Here is a 22108-nt window from a genome sequence, read left to right on the forward strand (position 1 = left end):
CTGCAGGAGAGGGTGCCCTGCCCTCCCCTCAGCCCTACCTCACCCACTCATCCTTTGGATGTAACAGGCTCAGAAACAAGTAGTAAAGACGCCAACTCGGTGGATTCTTCTCCTTGGATCCCCTGAGGGATGTTAGACTTGGGGTGGGGGTGAAAAGAGGCGGGTGGAGGGGTAAAGTGTTCCGTGCTTGCTTGCAAAGCTGATGCAAAAGGGGTATACTCACTTTCTCAGGGGAAGCCTCGGCCTCGGCCCCGCCCCCGCCCCCGCCCCCGCTCCTCCTCCTGCCAGACCGCAGGACTGGCTAGGGAGACGTCTGTTCTGCTGAGGGGGTGTGGGAGCCATGCAGGGCGTGGGAGGGGATAGGAGAGGACAGCTCCAAGGTCTTAGGGAAAACCAGAGACAGTGGAATTTGTCCTCTTTTCTCTGGCCACCAGCCTCCTCCCGCTCTCTAAAGTCCTAGAAAACCTTCCCTTTCTTCCGCTCCTCTCCCCCAGATTGTCATTTTACTCCCTGCGACCTTCTCCCTCCGATCCTCTCACTGGGAAGGGGGATATATAAGATAATATAGATAAACAATCTCCTTTTTACAAAAATGTGCAATTACTCTCCCCATCGTTCCCCTCCCCTCCTTTCCAGGAGAGACCGGGTGGTTTCCTTCCCAAAAGACAAAGGGGTATCTCTGTGAGCGGTGGGGGTAAGCGGCCAAGCTTCAGAGAAGTCTGAATATAAATGATGCGTGGGGTGGAGGAAGGCTGGTCCCTCCGTCCTCTGCCCCCTGCTCAGGTACAGGGCCCCCCATTCCCAGCCTCTACTTGGCCCAGACTCTTCTCGGGCTTCTCCCGGCCCAAGCAGGGCGCCCGAGGCGCTTCCGGTGTGCCTCTTCTCGGACAGTTCCGTTCCAGGGCTCTAGCTTTCGGCCTAGGGAGTGACTTGGGCTCCGGCTAGGCCCCTCCGTCTGCCCCGCAGAGGGAGGGGTCCCGTCCCATCTCTCTGTACCCCTGCCCCCAGGCTCCTCCCTACTCCAGATCGACCTTGCTGTCGGGGTTGGGGGCGGCCGGCCGCCTCCCGGGCGGACTCTTGCAGGATCGGGGCTGGGCGGGGGCAGCGGCGGCCGCAGTAGTATCGGGGGGCTCCTGGGGCTGAAGCTTGCGGGGGCTGGCGCAGGCTGGGGGGGCGTTGTCCCGGGCCTTGGGCCGCAGAGGTCTGCGGGCATTGAGGAAGAGGGCGGGGTCGGGCATGGGCTCAGGCTCGGCCTCGTCCAGCCTGCAGCCCAGCTCCCAGGCAGCCCAGTCCCTGGCGCTGCCCAGGGCGCACGGCTCGGGGAGCAGCGACAAAGGCGGGGGCGGGGGCCGGCGGGCGCGGGGGCCGCGTTTCCTGGATCGCCCGTCAGCAGCCGGCGGGGCGCGGTCCCGGCCCCCTCCCGCGGGGGCTGCAGCGCCCCCGACGGCGTCCTGGCCGGGGCCCGGGGCCGCGCGGGGCGCCCCCTGCAACTTCTGCCGGGCCGCGTGCAGCTGGAAGGCCAGGTAGGCGGCCGCCTCGCTCTGCTTCTGCAGCTCGGTGCCCAGCACGGTGGCACGGTGGCTGCGGCGCCGCAGCTCTTCCAGGAAGCGGCGTTCCTTGCTGCGCAGGCTGGAGCGCAGCGCCCACACGAGCGCGTCGCGCTGCCGCAGCTCCCGCCGCAACTCGCCGTTGCCTCGCTCCCGCGCTGCCAGCTGCTCCTCCAGCGCCTGGCACTTGGCCTCCAGCTGCCGCGACGCCTCCTCTGCGGGGACGGGACGGGGAGGGAGAGCTGAAGGGACGTCCTCCGGGCTACTTACCGACCCGGGGCCCCGGCCTTCCCCACGCACCCCCCCCTTTCCATCAGCTCCCCCACCTCGGGCATTGCTTCACTTTATCGGCTATTTCTTGCATCCTCCATCCATCCTTCCATCCACCCCCCCCATCTCCTGTTCATTCATTCATCCCTCCAGTCTTCCATTCACCCATCCATCCATCTATCCATTCCTGCTTTCTTCCTTTCATCTACCCATGCAACATGCATTTAGTAAGCTTGTTGCTTAAAATATTTATTAAGCTGAGAGAAATGGTACAGTGAAATGAACACTGGCTCCGGGGTCAGCGGCCCTGGGCTCAAAGTCTTCTCTCTCACTAGCTGGGTGACTGGGCAAGTCATTTTTTCCTCTTCCTCAGTTTCCTCATCTGTAAAATGGGGATAAAAATCACACCCACTTCCCCGCGTTGGGGAAAGCACTTTGCAAACCTTAAAGCTCTCTATAAAGGCTAGCAGCTACTACTACAGGTACTACCACTACCGCTGCTACTACAGGTACTACCACTACCGCTGCTACTACTGCTACCACATCATGGGGAAGTCACATCTCCTCCTTGAACCTTAATTTTCTCATCTATAAATGAAACATTTGGACTAGATCATCTCTTAGGTCCCTTCCTGCTCTAGATGTGGGATCCTTTGGGATTTCTGAACTTGTTTTTGAAAATATTTTGATAACTATTTCAATATAATTGGTTTCCTTTGTAATAATATGTATTTTATCTTGAGCATTTCAAACTATGATTCTGAGAAAGCATTCACAGGTTTCAAAAGCCTGCTGCCAAAGGGTCCCAGGACACACAAAAAGAGGAGACAAGAACCCTTGCTGTAGAGTTAACTTGATAGCTGTGTGACCTTGTACAAGTCACTTCACTCCCCTCCAGCACCATTTCCTCCTCTGTAAATGGGAAGGGTGGATTTCATGCCGTCTGACTTAAGAAAGGCCGAAAACCCCAAAAGCAGAGCAAAGCAGTGTACGGTCAAAGGGACCTGGATTTTTCTACAGGATTTTCACTTATCTTTGGGAGTCCTTCCCCTTTCTGGACATCCATTCCCTTTTTTGTAAAATGAGGGAGATCACATAGATGAGCCTTAAGATCTCTTCCAGTTTGCAGCCTGTGGTCCAACACCACGGGGTTTCAATAAACACTTGAGAAAGCAGCCTAGTCTAGAAAAGGGCAAAGTCTTTGGAATCTGGGTTCACATCTCACCCATCTTGGATACTTACTACTTGCCCTGGGAAAGCTCCTCTAGGTTGTTTATCCTCATAAAAGTGCCTTCTAATAACAATGAATATAAACACTGTGAAATAGGAGATGAAGTCCTGGGCTTCACCTTTAAACTCTGACTTTTGACCCTGTAGAACAGAGAGCAACTGACTTCATCTCTCCAGGTGCCTCAGGCAACTCCCCAGGCTTTAGCAGATAAATAAATCCTAGCCAGGTTGGGCATTTAGGATGGAGGGAGTTCCCATGCCAACAAATTTCATCATCCTCAGCTGATAACCACTCACATCTAGCAGCTTTAAGGTGTTCAAAGTCCAGTCCTCACCATAACCCTTTGAAGGAGCGACTTTTAAGTCTTATCATCACCCTCACATGCAATCAACATGCATTTATTAAGTGCTTACTGTGTTCCAGGCACTGGGCTAAATTAAAAGACAAAAGTGAAACAGTCCCTATCCCCAAGGAGTTTATATTCTATTTTGGGAGACAACAAAGACACGAATATATAAGAAGTAAAGGCAATGCAGGGGTGGTGGGGCGGAGTGGGAAGGTGGGAGAGGTGGGAGGTACCAGCAACTGGGGGCATCAGGAAAGGCCTCATGAAGGTAACACTTGAGCTAAGCTTTGAATGATAGGCAGTAGAAGGGACAGAGGGGAGAATAAACTGTTTTTCAGTTGCAAGGGTCAACCTGTGCAAAGCCACATGTTCATGAGGGCTGGCTGAGCCCACAGAGAGCATGATTCTGGGAACTGATACATGTGTAACAAGCCTGGAAGAGAAGGGTGGAGTCAGGTTGGGAAAGACTAGGAAGGTCTGGATCTTAGACAGTGTTGAAAGGTACCTGGGCAGCTAATCCCAACCCTCTCATTTTATTTATGAAGAAACTGGGACTCAGAGAGCCTAAACTTGCCCAAGGTCACAAGGCAGTAAAACAGCAGAGATGACGATCAAACCCAAGTTCTTGGGGAAGCCTGGTATCCTGGAGAGAGCAGTGAGCTTAGAGTCAGAGAACCTGGGTTCCAATTTCTGCTCTTCTCCTTAGAAGCCATGCCACTTAAGTCACTTAAACTTTCTGAGCCTCTTTCTTTCTTTGTAAAATGAAAGAGCTGGATTAGATGTCCTCCAAAGTCCTTTAAGAGTAGAGCCATGATTCTGTTTACTATCTGTATAACCTTGGGCAAGTAACTTAGCTTCTCTTAGCCTGAGTTTCCTACTGTGTCAAATAAGAGGATTGAATTAGATGGCACTGAAGACAGCTTCTTGCGTTAGATCTGGGAGCCTGTGATTCTCTTCATTCTTTTATTCCTTCCCTTCCTTCCTCTTCCTTCCTTCCTTCCCTGTCTTCTCATGTTAGATCTAGGAGCCTGTGATTCTTTTCTTTCCTTCTTTTCTTCCTTCCTTCCCTCCCTCCCTCCTCTCTCTGAGGAATTATTTGATTTTCCAATGGAAAATACACTAGGTATTGTAAGAATTACTTCTTACATAGCAGCTAATTTACCACTTAATCCAATACTTCACAGACTGATCATTTTTCTTCCTTTGGCTGCTCTCTCTCCACCCCTTTATAGCCCAAAAGAATGGCCTTACAGAGTTCCTGGGGCTGAAAAATTTATCAACCTGGTGCTGAACTTTTCAGAATCTAGCCTGACTGGCCCTCTATTCCTTCTTTTTCCAGGTCTATCCTTTAAGTCTTTCCAAGATGGTGAGACCTGCCTGAGCTTGTGTTCAGCTGGCATAGCCTTGAGAACCCAGAATCACCTCTAGGCCACTGCATCATCGATGCTGAATTGAAAGACACCTTTGAGATCATCAGATCCAACTCTGTTTTTACCAACGAGCAAACTGAGACCCAAAAAGGGGAAGGCAAATGGAAAAGCCTGTTCGAAATCTCTGTCCTCTGGTTCCAAATCTTTTTTGCTGTATCAAAGTGCCACAATTAGGTTAACAATAACAGCTAACATTTATATAACCACTTTAAGGTTTGCAAAGTGCTTTACAGATGTTATTTAATTAAATGTCCCCTACTAATTCAATCCAATTCAACAAACATTATTGATTCCCTACTGTATGCAAGGAACTGTGTCAGACATTAGGGATACAAAGATGAAAAGGAGAAATGTCTCTGCCCTCAAGGAGCCTATCCCCAGGGCTGGAATGTCCTCCCTCCCTCTCTTCACTTGTACAATTCCTATCCATCCTTTAAAGCCTAATTCAATTGTCACCTGTGCCAGGAAGCCTTCCTAGATTACCTCAACTACTTCCCCCGTCAGACTTCATGCTGCACTTTTTTTACACTTCTCTGATGAACTTATTATATATGATTGTATGTTATAATCATGAGTGAATGTCTTATCCCCTGTGTCCTAACTTTGTATCTCCCTAAAAGCCCAACACATTGGGTCCCCCTCTCCCCTCCTACCTCTCTTGACTATGATGAGAGAATGGATAGCTTTGTTCCATTTATAGATGTCTATTTTTATTGCAACCCCGACAATAATAAAGGGATCATTAATTTGTTTAAAACAACAGAACACCAGACAGTCCCTTCCCACTAATTCCATCCTGAGTATCTTTCTAGCTCTGCTCTTAATTTGAGGAAACAACGTGGTACAGTATAGAGGGCTATCTTTATGATATCAAAAGATGTTTGGTTTGAATTCTGACTCTTCTTATAGCCTATGTGACCCTGGGCAAGTCATTGCCCTGCCCCATTTTTCTCTGACATGAGAAGATTGGACTAGAGGGAGTATCAGGTCCTTTCTCCATGGGATCTTTTCAGTCCATCATACTCGGAATCTCTACCTCCTCCTACACGGTATCTCCCAGACTCCTGCCTTTCTCTCTCCAATTCTTTCTCTTCCCTCCCCCCTTCCCCCAGGACAATATTTATCTATACTTCAACATTCCCCTTGATGGAGGATAAGGCTACCCATAGGAGGTGAGCACAGGAGGCACTGTCTCCTTCCTTCCAATCCTGTGATTATCAGAAAGATTACTGACTTTGGAGTCTGGGAGACGTGGGTTCAAGTCCTAGCTCTGATACTAAGCATGTCATCCAATCTCTTTCAGTCTCAGGAGTTGAAAAAGCAGGTCTCCTTGACTCTAGGTCTAGCCTCTCTTTCCACTATACCCACCTAGCTGCCACAGAATCAGGATTCAAAACTAGACCCCCTGTCAGAGGCTAGGAAGACTTTCTTACTGATAATTCTGATGTTATGCCTCAGGTACTAACTGTACACCCCTGAGCAAGTCACTTAACCTCTGTCTGAGCCACAGTTTCCTCATCTGTAAAGTGCAGATAATAATCACCTTTACCTCACTGGGTTATTGTAGGATAACCTGTAAAATGCTTTGCAAAACTTAAAGCTGCTTTATAAATTCTAGCTATTATTATCATTAATAATAAAAATACCACACTTTAATTTTCAGATACAACCCTAGGAGACAGGTATTGCAAGTATCACCATGGGGGTATGAGTGTGGCATGTTTGCTGCTGCTTGGGAAATTAGAGGAAATATAACTGAATTCTTCTTCAATACTTTGTAAGTAACTGAACTTAGGGCCAGGACCTTGGAAATGGGGCAGTATCCTCCAAATGCCCTGGTGTAGTTACAGCCCCGAGCATCTTGAATAAATAGGAGCTCCTAGTTTTATAGAACTTAATGTTTGGAAAAGAAAAGAAAAGAAAAAGACTTTTCACTGTATCAAACCACTGTAGCAGAGAAAAATTAAAAGGTGGTCAGTCAATTCACTCAACAAGCAATCACTTACTACATACCAGGCATTGGGTTAAGGGAGGAGGATACAAAGAGGCAAAAAACAAAAATGAAAATGAAAACCACTCCCCTGCTTTCCAGGAGCTTGAATTTTAATGGGGAGATGACATGTGAAGAACTAGCTACACACAAGATACATGTGGTACGTGAAAGATGTTCTGAGAGGAAAGGTGCATAGTGGAGGGTTAGAGGGTACCAGGAAAAGTTTGACTGGGGGCAACATCACAGAAGTCTTTGAAGATCAGCCCAAAGACTCTGGACTTTATTTAATCAGCAATGGGGAGCCATTGAAGGTTGTGGGTAATAAGGATCTGTACTAGGGTTGGCATGGAAATGGAGAAGAGGAGACGGTCACAGGATGCTAGAGTGGGAAGGAGCTTGCTTATTTTATTTTATTATTTTTTAGATAAGGAAACTGAGACCCCGATAAGTGTCTGAGGCTGGATCTGAGTTCAAGTCTCCCTGATTCCAGGCCAAGAGCTTTATCCACTGTGCCACTAATCAGTCGGTAGATCGATCTTCTCACATGGCTCCATTAGCCCAGGTGGCTCCAGGCTGAATTGGGAGTTCACTGGTACAAAGGATGGGCGTCTCCCTGCTCTTGCCTGTATGTTCTCCAGATAGAACTATCTTAGAGAGAGATAGGGGATCTGGGGGTATCTTTGGAGAGTGATAAAATGTGAGAAGACACCACACAAGCCCCAACCCTGCCAGGTGCTCCACTGCCTTGGCTCGTAGGGCCCAGACCTTCAGGCCACTTTCAAGTCCTTTCAGCAATCCGTTGTTCTCCCTGCCTTGGACTCCACCTTTGGACCCCCCTGGCTCTGATAGGTAAGTTTTCATGGGCCCAAACATCCATGCCACTTCCCTGGTGTCTCTCCAAGTGTATTCTCCCTTCCTAGCACCCCTTTGTATGTGGTCTTTTATTAGAGTGTTAGTTATTAGAGCTCAGTGACTTATTTGCCTGTATTTTGTGTTCAACATGGTGCTTGGCACATAGTAAGACTTTAATAAATGCTTTATCTATCTATCTGGGGCAGCTAGGTGGCGCTATAGTGTACAGAGCACAAAGACTCATCAACATGTTAAAATCCAGCCTCAGTCAATTAGTTGTGTGACCCAGGGTAAGTCACTTTGCCTCAGTTTCCTCAACTGTAAAATGAGCTGGGGAAAGAAAATGGCAAACCACTCCAGTATCTTTGCCAAGAATATGGGGTCACGAGGAGTCAGACATGACTGAAAAACGACTGAACAATATCTATCTGTCTGTCTGTCTGTCTATCTATCTATCTATCTATCTATCTCATAGAAGCTCCAAAGCTAAAAGTCTAGATTCCCCATTTCTTTCTTCCTCAACCCCTCGGACTACAGTCTATAATGAGGACTTAAGGAACGGATGAATAAAAAAGCATTTATTAAATGACTTACTGTGCTCCAAGTTCTGCCAGACTTGGAGGTAAAGTCTGGGGATACAAATTCAAAAACAGAAACAGTCCCTTCCCGGAAGAGGTTTAACATTCCAAGGAGGGTAAGGGTTAGAAAGTTTAGAGAGTGACAGGGTTAGTGGGTGGGACCCATAGTTCCACTCACTCCCTGAAGCAATGTCAGAATTGATTTGATTAAACTTTCAGACTAGGGAGTGGGGTAAGGGTGTGGATGAAGGAGATGGATGGAGAGGAAGGAAGACTCTTTGGGGCTTTCCTGAAATAATAGCCTGGGAGAAGCAGTCTGAAGCTCTTACCCTCAGATGCCTTAGGCTAAATGTATGATTAGCATGATGGAGTATCTCCTGGAATTAGGCAAGAGGGGTGACAGGATAGGGGACATTCCCCCTGAATGTGGTCAGACTTCTGGCTCTTAGTTCCCCACCTCCCTTCCTGCCCCCTAATACACCTTTCTCTACTCTATGCCCTTTTACCCTTATACTTCTCATTCTTCTTATGTGTTTACCTCCTTCGACATGTGTTATCTCAATGCACAGAGATGGAGGGAGCATCTAATTCCAGATTCTGACATTTAATAATGGTGTGACCTTGGGTCTCTGGCTTAACCTCTCTGTGCTCATCTATAAAATGGGCCTAACGCCTGCATCATCTACCTCACCAGGTTACCATGTGAGGCTCCAACAAGGGAATGGAAGTCAACCACTTCCCAAACCTTAAAGCTCTATGTGAATAGCCCTTATTTACCTCTCCTGATCTTCTGTTTGTCAAGACAGACTGGAGATCCCTGTAACTCCTAGTGTTACGTGAAGGTTCCCAGCTAGTCTGTATCAAAGGGAAGGCTTCACACTCTCTACTTAGTGTAGCACAATTCCAGGCACATAGTAGGCTCCTGATAAATGCTGACCTATCTCCAATTTCCTGGTTGTACGATCCCGGATACATCACTTAACTTCTCGGTACTCTAAGATTAAAAGTCGCAGGAAAGGTGTCACTTGCTTTGACGGAAGGGCTTTCTTCTTCCGGGATTTCCCTAAGTCAAAGGAATGGCCTATTCAGTCCCTATCCTTACCTAATTTGTTGTTCAGCCATTTCCTTAGTCATGATTTTCAGTCATTTTGGTGAGTTCAAATCCGGCCTCAGACACTTACTAGCTGTGTGACCCTGGGCAAGTTATTTCACCCTGTCTACCTCAATTTCCTTATCTGTAAAATGAGCTGGAGAAGGAAATGGCAAATCATTTCAGAATCTTGGCCAAGAAAACTTTAAATGGGGTCAGGAAGAGTCAGACAATGACAAAGGTTTATGAAGGATAACTGCTCTGTGGATTCTTTTGTAAATTGAGGATATTTTAGCAATAAAACCAATTTCATTAGGTTGGGATTTCTGCTTAGCCAGATTTCTAAAGGATAAGTTTTGGCCCACAAATGAGTGTCCTAAGGAACCAAAGATGGTAAAGGAAATCCCAGATGATTTCCCCTTCCTACCCTCCCAGCTCTCCCATTCGGATTATTTACCAGATGCTAAAATATCTGGAGAAAAAGGAAAACATTCATGTATTCACTTGATTGCTTCTTCTTGCCCTATATGATATCTGATGCCTCAAAACATTAAGAGCAACAGTTTTCTAAAGGGATTTTTGAAAGAGGCTGGGAAAGGTACTAGACAGGCGATGGGCATGCAGATGCTCCCATCTTCCAGGTAAAATGTGACTTGTCTCCTCTCCCGAGTCAGCATTCTTACCCTTGTCTAGAGGAGATGGTGACCAGTGTGAGTTCTCTAAGGGGGTGTTAAAGAGTACAGCTTGGTGTCCTCCAAGGCTCTAGCCTGGGTTCTCTTCTCTTTCTACATTCTCTTTCTTGGTGATTTCATTAGCTCTCATGGGTTTAACTATTGTCTCTACAAAAATGGTACCCTGCTCTTTATATCCAATGCGGACATTTCTCCTGAGTTCCAGTCCAGCATTACCAGTTGCTTATTGGACATTTCCAACATGTGCATCTCAAACTTAATGTCATTATCTTTCCCTTTCCCTCCAACTCCATCCATTTCTCTTCTGATTTCTTTATTTCTGTTGAGGGCAGTTACCCTTGCTACCCAGGTTCAAAACTTTGGTGTCACCCTTATTCCCCTCTCTCCCTCACCTTCCCGCATCCAATCAACTGCCAAGTCATCTGGATTGCCTCTCCATAGCATTTCTCATATCCATCCCTTTCTTTCCATTCACACTGTTACCACCTTTGATCAGGCCCTCATCACCTCTCACTTGGATTGCCACAGTAACTTCTTGGGCAACTAGGTGGCACAGTAAATAGAGTGCTGGGTCTGGAATCAGGAGGACATGAGTTCAAATCTAACCTCAAACACTTACTAGATGAGTGACTCTGGGCAAGTCACTTCACCCTATTTGCCTCAATTTCCTCATCTGTCAAATGAGCTGGAGAAGAAAATGGCAAACCACTCCAGTATCTTTGCCAAGGAGAACCCCACATGGAGTCATAGAAGGTAGGACATGACTGAAAAGATTCATCAACAACAAAATAGCTTCCTAGATAGTTTCCCCATTTCTCTAATCCGTCCTCTACATGGTTGCCAAAGTGAAATTCCTAAACTGTAGACTGTCCCCGGTTTCAAATACAAGCTCCTGTTTGGTATTTAAAGCTGTTTACATTTTGCTTCCAGGATACCTTCCCAAGCTTATTATATCTTATTGCCCTTTAAATACTTTCTTGTTCTTTCTTACAGAGAACATTTCGTTTCCCACCTCTGTAAGTTGTACTGTCCATTATCCATGCCTGGATTGTATTCTTTCCTCATCGCTGTCTTTTAAAATCCTCATTTTCTTTCAAAACTCAGCTCAAAAGTCACTTTCTTCATGAGGATTTTCTTGAATCTCCCAGCAGTAATCCTAAGACCCCCCCCCCCAAATGATTCCCCTTAAAATTGCCTTCAATTTATTCTGAACCTATTCGGTCAATACTTACATACATGCCATCCCCCCAATAGAATGTTAGCTCCTGGAGCAGGAGAACCATTTCACTTGTCTTTCTATCTATCCCCAGTGCGTTGCACAGTCTGGTACATAGTAGGTTCTTAACAAATGTTTGTTGAATGAATGATTTGATTGGGTCTTCATGTCTCCCCATGCCCTGTGCTATCTTCTTAGGGACGGCCTTCTTACCTTGCTGGTCTGACTGTGACTCTTTGGTTTCCAGGTCACGGGTCAGTTCTGGGGAAAGAAAAGAAAGAGGGAAGTTATTATTAATATGTGTGTATGTATGTATATGTACCTGTGTACATTGTCAAGAAGTGACAGCCCAGTCCCTAGGAGCCGGGATTAGCCCCACTGAGAAAGGGAAGGAAAAAGGTGAGATAGGTACTTATGTCCCCAGCCCCTCAAGTTACTTATTAGTCATACCTGGAAGGCCAGCGCCACCTGGTGGAGAGATTGGTGGACTGTGAGAATCTTAGTGTGTTGGTTGGCATTAGGGAGACAAGGGTATCCTGAGGATACCTGGGATTTGAGAAGAATGGTCATTTTGCATTGTAGGGAACAGTGGCCTCTACCACTTCCCACTCAGATCATTCAACTGAAAAGCAAGGGGTCAGGCTTTGGTGAAATGGTAATCCTATGCTCCCCCTCTTCTCTGAGAAAGAAGGAAAGAAGGAAGGAAGGAAAGAAAGGAAGGAAGGAAAGAAGAAAAAAGAAATGGAGGGAGGAAAAAGGAAAGATGGCAGGAAAGAGGGAGAGATATAGAAATGGTGGAAGGGGAAAAGGAAAGAAGGAAAAGAAAGAAAGAAAGAATGAGGCAGTCAATGCCACTTAGACCCCCCCCTTTTCAGGATATTTTCCAGAAAGCTCTGGAAATGATTGATTTTATTATATCCTAGGCCCTAGATTTAGAGCTGGAAGGGATCTCAGAGGTTATTTAGTATGATCAATTATGTAAAATCTGATTTTACAGATGAAGAAACCACGACCAAGGAAGTTAAAGTGACTTGCTCAGTGGCACACATGTTGCGTTACCAGAACTGGGCCTTTTAGAAAGAAAGACTTCATAAGAGTAACTAGTCTTTATATATCACTTTAAGACTTGCAAAGTGCTTTCAGTTTATCTTCTCAACAACCCATTTTTCAGATGAGGAAATTCAGGTAGCCAGAGGTTAAGTGACTTGTCCAGGGTCACACAACTAGTATGTGTTTTGCACTTAGCTCTTCCCCACTATCCACTGCACCACCTAGTTGCTTCTGCAATCAAGAATTGATGATGGGACAGCTAGGTGGTACAGTGAATATTGCACTGGCCCTGGAGTCAGGAGGATCTGAGTTCAGATTTGGCCTCAGACACTTACTAGCTATGTGACTATGGGCAAGGCGTTTAACCCTGATTGCCTTTAAAATAAAGAATTGATAAATAACTCTGAGGTGGCTGGGTTTCATTGGGTAAGTGTGGAGGAGGAGAGAGAACCATACCCATAACCTCACCAGTGGACCCTCCATTTCTGTACCTCTTACCCATTTCCATTCTTGAATCTCCTAAATTCAACTCCCCAAAAGTGTTCCTTTGCTTTCTCCTAATTATTGAAGGGAGGGGAACTGAGCATGATTATTTGCTGTATTACATTTACCTCTGGGAGTTTCTGGGAAGGGGTAAGGTTGAGGATTCAGGAAGGAGGCTTGCAAGGAGAAACAAGGAAAAAAAATCCCCAATTGCTGGTGGGTGCAAAGCGGGAGGGGAATGACGGGCTAGAGAATGACACAGGCTTCCCTCCCCCCTCTGCTGTTTCCCTTGTTCCGTTTAGCTCTAGTCAATGAGTGAGGGGAGGGGGAAAGCAGGGACCAGGGAGGTGGGTAACAGTATAAACATAGTCCCTATTCACTGAGTTTTGTCTAGGGAATGGTAGAGAAAGGCAGTGGGGCTGATGGGATCTCTTGTGCCTCTGGGGGAAGGGACTACTCTCCCCACCCAGAAGGCGGCTGGGATAGGCTGACTGCCCAAACTCTGACCAGCTCACAGAACCCTGCCTCCACCTCCATACAAAATACATTTTCTCTGGTTATATAATATAATACCCTGCTGCTGTTTGTCTGCGTGTAAGGCACCCTTCTTCTACCCTGAAGACCTTGGCACAAACCTGCCTGATTGTAGAAACAGCTGGGTCACCAGCTATACAGAGGTGACTTGTCTAAGTTTTCTCTCCTGTAAAGGGAAAACTTTGGTTTAGTCCATTCCAGTTCTAACATTCAATGAAGTCTAGGATGGTCCCTTTGTCCCCTGTCTTTTATTCTATGGGGCAATATGGGAAGGGGAAGGAGGCTTGATAGTAGCTAGGAGATGTTTGAGATTCTTTAAACCTTGGCTCAGGTGTAATCTCCAGCTGAACCCTGGTACCCACTTAGGATGCTCTCCACAGCTCTCTGCCTGTGGGAGGCCTAGTCCCAGATGAGGGGCCCTTGGGTCTTGTATACCTTAGAAACTGCTCTTCAACACAACTGAACAGAGCTCAGGGGCCAGGCTGTAGAGCAGAGGGGCTAAGCTATGCCCTGTGGAGCCTAGAGTCTGGAGATGGGGCAGTGGGAAGTGATGTCCATAGACCAGGTCTGGCGTCTTCACTTATCCCTCCCCATCCTCCTCCAGGACTCAAGGATTACCTTGCCCCTTTCATCTGTGTCTACAAGGGCCAGTGATCATGTGGACAAATCAGTAGAATTGGCATCTTGGCTCAATTCACTTGAACAAGACCTTTCACTTCTCCAGATGTGACCTCATCTATTAACTGGGTGTATTGAACTAGATCGGGGTGGAGAGCCTGTGACCTTGAGGCTACATATGACTCATTAGGTCCTCAAGTGCGGCCCTTTAACTGAATCCAAATTTCACTGAACAAATCACACGTGGCCTTGAGGTCTCAGGTTCCCCACCCCTGGACTAGACCATCTTGGAGACAAGGGGGTCTAGTAGAAATAGTGCAGTGGATAAGAGAGCCAGGCCTAGAGTCAGGAGGACCTAAGTTCAAATCCGGACTCAGACACTTCCTCTTCCTAGTTGTATGACCCTGGGCAAGCTATTTCACCCTGTTTGCCTCAGCTAAATGATCTGGAGAAGGAAATGGCAAGCACTTCAGTATCTCTTCAAGTATCTCTGCCAAGAAAACCCCAAATGGGGTCACAAAGAGTCGAACATGACTGAACATCAACAACAACATGTCTTCTGAATCCTTCCATGCTCCATCCCTCCCCCCACCTCTCCTCTCAGTTCTTCTTTGATCTTCTCCCATTTCTGTCTTCCTCTCCCCACCCCCAGCTCTCTGGGATGATCTCACCCCAGCTCTTTCCAACAGGCTGGGACTGGAGGTTGCTTCTGGAGAAGGATTCTGACCCTGTATCACTCAGAGTTATTTTTTCCTCCTCAATCGATAAATGAAAGGCTAAGAATCTGAGAAGTCTGTGGCAGAGAGACAGACAGACAGAGAGAAACAGAGAGACAGACAGAGATAGAAGGACAGAGACAGAGATACAGAGACAAGACAGAGGGAGAGGGAGAGACAGAGACAGGAAGAATGAGAGAGACAGAGAGAATGAGAGAGACAGATAGAAAGAGACCGAGATAGAGGGAAACATAAAGAGAGAAAAAGAGAGAGGGAGAGAGGGACAGAAAGGGGAAGAGAGAGAGCTAGCAGTTATCCTGGGGGTGAGATGAACTTCCCTCCTTAGAACTCCTAAGGCCCTATACAGAGAGTCTAGGCATGTTGTCATTACAAAGGAACAGAGATCATAGCCTGAAAGAAGTGATGAGGACTCAAAAAGAAACAGGGCAGTGGGTGAGTCCAAGTTGAATGGGTTGCCTTGAAAGGTGGTGTCTTTTCCCTCCTTGGAGGTTTTCAAGCAGAGACTGGATGACCTCTTGTCAAGAACATTATGGCAGGATTTTTTTTAGTAAATGGCTCATACTGGGTTGACATTGGAGTCCCTTCCAACTCCCACATCCTATGATCTACCTGCTCTTGTGACCTTGGGTACTCTCTCTCTCTCTCTCTCTCTCTGCCTCAATTTCCTTCTCTGTAAAATGAGGAGGTTAGACCTTTGGGCTTTGAGCACTCACATTCCATGCTTCTAAAGACTAGATCCAGGGGGTCTCTGGACTGTGTTCTGGAGATCTCAGCTAGGCCTGGGGAAGATCAGTGAATACTTATTTTGAGCAAAACTCTGTCTAGTGGCCTCCATTATGGTCAGTATAATGCCTCATCATCATTTGACGGGTCTCAAAAGTACAATCTCTTTCCACACCGAATATCTTGCTGATTGATTTCCTTTCGACTCTCACTCATTTCTTTCAAGCTGTGACCCTGGGAGCCTATATTTCTAAATATATACCTGCTTCAAACCAGTGACCTGGGAGCTCTTGGAAGAAAGGTAGCTTTGGGTAGGGCCTTTTTTTTTTTGTAGCCCCTGGGGTGTAAAAGCTCTGTATGTTTCTACCATAAGTTTCATAGGCTCTATGACCAGAAGGGACCCTAATGTTCTTCTAGTCCAACTCTTTCACTTTATGGATGAGGACACTGAGACCAAGAGAGGGGAAATGTCAAAGGCCACAGTAGCAGACACAGAGTCAGAATTTGAACCCAATGTTCTTTTCATCGTATCCCCAAAATGCAAAAGACCACAACCCATTTGCAGATAAAATGGAAAAGTCATCACTGGTCAACTGAGAGAGAAGCACTTAGGGACCTAAAAGATCAAAAAAAGACAATTAGTAATACAATCCTTTAATTACCTCTAAACTGGGGTAAGTAGAAGTCAGAGTACCCTCATGCTTACCTTGACCAATCTTCTCTATAATTTTGAGGGGGTAGATCACTAACTTGGGCTGCAATGCACAGGGATCAATTAGAGATTTGAATAGGACCTGGGTCTGTGACATCATTGACACAGGGAACTCCCACTACCAACGCAAAAGATCTCTTTCTTTGCAGTTTACGGTCTTGGAATCGTCTGGGGGACTAAGAGGTCAAGCGACTTGACCACGATTGCACAGGCAAAATGTGTCAAAAGTAGGATTTAACCCAGCTCTTCCTAGCCTCAAGGCCAGCTCTCTAGCTGCTGTACAATGCTACTCAATTATATAAAGCAAATATCTTCACAAACTTGAAGGACTTCGAGCCCTGACAAAGAAGAGCCTATCTGTGAAATCTGATGTCAAGCCTCAATAAGTCTAGAACTCTCATCCATCACCAGGTGATGACTTTAAACATTTTTTTGGCTATACCCGCTAATGAAGATGGGGAAGGTCTGGAGGGTTGGACTCTGCTTTGACTGGAGGGTGTGCCCCTACCCATGAATCCTGGAAATATCATCTCATAACCTTGTGAGGGACTTGGGTTTTCTCCACAGGAGGGAAAGAGGAGACACCAACTCATCCATCTATGTTTAAACTTGCTAATTTAGCAGAATGATGGTAGCTAGAAGTACTGACTCAGGACATTGGCTGAGAAGGACCAGAAGGGCCCTAGCTTTGCTAGAGAAGAGACATTGGCTCTAAGTGCTCTGGGGAAGGGACTCCCTGGCTTTTCTTTCAAGACAGGATGATAGATAGTGTCCATAGCCCGTGAAATCTGGGTAGGTCAGATCAATGGTGTTTTAGGAGAAGTCTCCCACTGTCTGCCACTTGATGATTCAATACTCTGGACTTGGATCCTGGCAGATATTGACCACCTGGGTGACATCAGGCAAATTTAGAAGAATAGAGCAAGAGTCGTTAATGGGGTTTCCTGTTGCTCTCCTCACCAGTTAGCAGGAATTTTTTGCACCTAGGGAAAAAAGAGTGCAAAAGATTTGGGGGATGGGATGAGAGTGGAAGTACTAAAGAAGATGATCAGATGGGGGTGGGGAGTAGGGTGTTGTTCAAAGTCCAGTGGTCAAGTCTGAAGAAGGAGGTGACATGGCCCAGAGAGAGTCAGGATTTCCTCCTGAGGGATGTGGAGGAAAAAGTCAGTCCTGGGAAAAAAGTATTGTAGAATCCTGAGGGAGCCAACTTAAGGTCGAGAAAGGGAGTGACATTGTACATGACTCAAACAAATGGATAAGGGGGGAGGGAATAGGTATTTATTAAGTGCCTATTATGTGCCAGGAACTGTGCTATGCTCTTTACTAATATTATGATATTTTATTCTCATAACAACCTAGCAAGGTAAGTACTGTTATTCTCCCCATTTTATAATTGGGGAAACTGAGGTTAAATGACTTGCCCAGGGTCACACAGCTAGTAAATTTCTGAGATTAGATTTGAACTCAGTTCTTTCTGACTCCAGGTCCAGCACTCTGTGCACTGTGATGCTGCCTAGCTGTATTCCTAGTCCTCTCTAGACAGCTAAGGGGATGAAGAGTACTCTATTGGCAGGAATTGTTCCCCCAGCTTCAGTAGGGCAGCCCCAGATGTCTACACCCTAGAATAAATCCCTTGTTGTCCCACTCTAGGTTTAACTCTTCTTTCTTCTCTTCCTCCATTTACAAGTTACAAACTTTTGTGCTTTCCCACTCTCCCACCTCTTTATGTGACATAGAAACAGAAGGAAATCCCTCCACTTCTTTATTATTTCATCCCATTCAGTTCCCTTCATACTCAGAGACTCTTATATAGACAGATTTCTGCAGAAGTTGTCAATACTCGAGCATCTCCCAGATTTGCTAGCTGGAAACATCTTCTGAGGTCCCTGAGTGGCTCAAAGTTTCTGCTTCTCTGTTTAGGTGTCTTAGACTCTAAAGAGTGTTAAAGTTTAGAGAAGAAGCCAGACCTCTGTCCTTATCCTCTGCTTTTCTGCATTTCTCTTCCTCTTCTTTCCTGGGAGTGGAGAGGAAGGGATCTCTCTAGCTCTATCTATTTATCCACCGCCATACTCTCTGCTTCTCTCAGATCTCCCTTTATCTCCTCTTTCTCTTCCTTCCAATCCCTTTCTCCTTCAAATCCCTCTCTGTTCCTACTCCTTTCCTCTTCCCACACTCCATCTCTGTTGTGCCTGGAATTTGTTCCCTCCTCATTTCTTCCTCTTGGAGTCTCTGATTTCCTTAAACGCAGCCCAGCCTTTCTTCACTGTCTTAGCTGATTCCCACAAGGTTACCTTGCCTGGTAGGTGTTCAATAAAATGCTTGTGGCAGCACTTGGAGCTGTTTGGGTCCACAGCATGTTGGACTCAGAGCCAGGAAGATCTGGGTGGAAGCTTTGCTACGTAATATTTGTGTGATGATGGGCAGGTCACTGACCTTGCTAAGTCCCCAAATCATCAGGTAAAACAAGGGGAGGAGACTCAGTAACCTTTAAGGTCCCTTCTGGCTCTAAATCTACTATCTATCATTTGTGTCTCCCTTTTACCTTCCTCTCTACTTTTGATCCCTCCCTCTCCCTCTCCTCTCTTTTTCATCCCCTTCTCTTCCAACTGTCTCTCCTCTCAATCCTCCTTTCTCCTTCTCGTTCTTTTTTCTTTTCTTTCCTTCGTTGCCCTTCCCTTCTATTCTGTCTCCTCTCTGTCCTCCTTTGTCTTCTTCCTTCCTTTCCTTTCTTTCCTTCCTCCCCTTCCTTTCCATAGTCTCCCCTCTTTCCTCCTTTTTTTCTTCTCTTTTCCTCTCTTTCCTTCCTCTCCTTCCTTTCCATGCTCTCCTCTATTTTTCCTTTCTCTTCCTTCTTCCTCTCCTCCTCACCTTTCTTCCTTGTCCTTCCCTCCTATTACCTCCCTTCTCCTCCTCTCTTTTCTCTTTCCTTTCCTCCCCTTTTTCTCTGAACTCTGTGTGTCTGGTCCTGGGGGAGAGCCAGGCTCTCTCACTGCCTCTTGACAATGAGCGTGTGCTGCAAGGCCTTTGGGGAAGGGGTGGGGGAAGATGCTCTCACCTGAGCAGTGCTTCTGCAGGCGCAGGATCTCCAGGTGCAAGTCTCGCAGCAGCTCCATCTGCTCCTTTTTCAAGAAGGCAATGTGCCGCTGCACGCTCTGGATCTGATGCTCCAGGGACACAGTCTCCATCGCAACCTTGGGCTCAGGCCCTGCCTGGGGAGGGAGATAGTAGTAAGACACACACTCTTTGATCCCATCAGCCTTGATTCCCGACCTCCTATTTCCATGCACCTGTGCTGGGCGACTAGGGTCTCCAAACTGGAATTTCATTAACAATGCTCTGGGGACCCGAGCTATCCTTCCTTATATTCCATTCAGCTCCTGAGAGTCCTGATTTCCTCAGCCTTTGTGGGACAGAGAACCTGAGTTTGAATCCTATCTCAGACATTTATTAGATGTGTGACTCTGGGCAAGTCAATTAACCTTTCTCAGCTTGTTTCTTGACCTGTAAAATGTGGATAATAATAGCACATAACTCACAAGCTGTTGTGAGGATCAAAGCACTTACATAAACATGATCATCCTCATCATTACTTCCCTCCCCTCTCAATGACAGCGGATCCTGTTACCTCTAGAATCAAGTAGAAACTCCTCTGTGTGGCATTTAAAGCCTTTCGCAGCCTTGCCCCAGCTTGCCTTGCCAGCCTTATTAGGCATTACTTCCTTTCACACACACTAAAATCTAGCCGCCCACGCCTTCTTCCTGTTCCACATGCAGGACACCTGAGTTTCTGTCTCTGTGCCTTTGGAATGCATTTCCTCCTCTCCCATTCTCTGTCTCTTAGAATCCTCAGTTTCCTTAAAAACTCGGTTATAGATACAAGGACCAGCAAATCTATAGCCCATTTTCCTACACTTCACTTACCTTGTGCCTACCCCCTCCCTCCCAAGAGAGACATATAACTTTAGTTGCCTCCTTGTCGTCCAGGGCTCAGTGAAGACCAGGGTGAGGGGCTTTGAATGGTGTACTTCATGCACACTGGACTACCTCCTGCAATCTCCCATACAGGATCTATACCTTGTCTTTTCTCATTCTATTCTCTATGATGAAATTCTACCTGTCCTTCAATGCTGTTTCCTCTTTTGACTCTTCCCTCCCACCATGACTTTTTTTTTAACTTGGTTCCTTATGTTCATCTTCCATTCTTATCATGCATTATTCTGCATTATAAATATTTGTGTGTGTGTGTCATATGCCTCTACTAGACTGTGAGCTCCATCTTTGTAGCTTCCCTAGTGCCTGGTATTGTTTCCATGAACACATGGTCTCCTTCAGTGATGCAGATTGCAGCCCATACATGCTAACCCATTCTGTAAGACTTTTGTCCTCCCATCAATCCTCCAGTGGGTGATGGTACTGAACATACTGGGGGTTTTTCTCTAGCTCTTGACACTGCATGCCTGCCGACAGGTGATATGGGCCGCTCAGTGATAATCCTATGCCTTGACTGGCAGTCTACTTTTCGGAGTTTTACATCTCTTGCATAATTACTTGTTGGGAATCGATTATAGCTTCTTCTTCTTTGTCCTCTGGGTCACTCTCAATTTTAGTTCTTCAGTGGCTAGGGTATTCCATGACTTGTGGCTATATGTTTTTCTTTTCACCTCGTCTGTAATTTTACCTGTGTATAGAGTTCCTAAGGTGTTGCAGGGGATAAAACCTGGAGTTAGGAAGACTCATTGTTGTGAATTCAAATTTAACCTCAGACCCTTACTAGCTGTGTGATCCTGGGCAAGTCATTTAACCTTGTTTGCCTCAGTTTCCTCATCTGTTAAATGAGCTGAAGAAGGAAATGGTAAACCACTCCAGTATCTTTGCCAAGAAAACCTCAAATGGGGTCATGAAGAGTTGGACACAGCTGAAAACAACTGACAAAAACAACAAATAGAGCTCTTGCTACCAATGTGGATGAGACTAGCATACCTAGTTGTTCTTAGCACCTTCTCTGCAACTACCGATAGAGAATTTTAGCTTTTCAGCTGTCATCCTTATACAAAGTATCATGATAAGGAGTGGGCCTGTGATTCCAGTAATATAAGGAACTCCCAGATGAAAGAACTCCTTCTACCAAGTCAGGCTGATATGTTCTCTGAATCTTACTGTCTTGGAGAGATTCCTGGGGCCCTGAGAGGTTAAGTGATTTGTGAGGGGACACATGGATCTGTGTTTGTCAGAAGCAAAACTTACACCAAAGGTTTTTCTGACTCCGAGGTCAGTTCTCCATCCACTATGCCATGTATAGTATTTGGTTAGTATGATAAGTGATTAATAAATGCCTTTTTCATTCATCCATTCATACAAAAATGTACTTTTGCTTCAGGCAAAACTTTGAGTCATTAAAAGCACTGGACAATTTCTCCAACTGGATGGGCAATTCAGCCCATCTAAATGCTTCTGCTCAATCCTGAGTCCAACTCATTGCCTATGCCCAGAGCCTGTCTAAGATCAAAGGATGAATGGAATGGCTCTGTGGACTATCCATCCACATATAGCCCACAAAACTGCAATAAGCCAACTTAACGAATGGTTGTTAAGTTAATTAAATGATTACTCTGTATGCTTTTGTGGTTCATCTTTTGTTTTTGAAGAGGATCAGTGACATTGTGATGTTGTGGTCAGGGTACAGTGTGTTGGACTGTGGCTGATCACTCCAGTAGGAGTTTGGAAGACTACCACAAATCGGGAACAAGTAGTGCATTAGAACATTTGGGATGGAGATGACTCTGGGTTTGAACAGCTCACATTTCCTTTGTGCTAATGCAATTTTGCTTTGCTCATGGAAATCAGCATCTTCTTTGATGAGGGAATGTCATGCTGGGTGGTCCTGTGCCAGTATCTCCATGTCTCACAATTGATATTAAAGTTCTTCAGAGAGATCAGACGTGAGGGCTTGCAGAAGATCATGCTGAGATTTGGTTGCCTGGAGAAATTCATCAATATTGTATGCCA

General features: G+C 46.1%; 1 protein-coding gene across 2 annotated transcripts in view; it reads right to left on the bottom strand.

Moving 5' to 3' along the window:
- Positions 1-879: 879 nt before the first annotated feature.
- The window catches only part of CCDC92B (coiled-coil domain containing 92B), a 34203-nt gene continuing 12974 nt past the window's right edge, over positions 880-22108 (bottom strand). The window contains exons 2-4 of one of the 2 annotated variants that reach the window (XM_072639988.1): positions 19158-19311; positions 11459-11506; positions 880-1762 (exon numbers count right to left, since the gene is read on the bottom strand). In XM_072639988.1, the coding sequence (XP_072496089.1) occupies positions 1017-1762; positions 11459-11506; positions 19158-19287 (924 nt within the window). In that variant the 5' untranslated portion in view covers positions 19288-19311 and the 3' untranslated portion in view covers positions 880-1016. Of the gene's footprint in view, positions 1763-11458; positions 11507-19157; positions 19530-22108 lie in introns of those variants that run through there. The other variant, XM_072639987.1, reaches the window with a different exon arrangement.

This window comes from Notamacropus eugenii, chromosome 2 (genome assembly GCF_028372415.1).
Source record: "Notamacropus eugenii isolate mMacEug1 chromosome 2, mMacEug1.pri_v2, whole genome shotgun sequence".
Classification (NCBI taxonomy): domain Eukaryota; kingdom Metazoa; phylum Chordata; class Mammalia; order Diprotodontia; family Macropodidae; genus Notamacropus; species Notamacropus eugenii.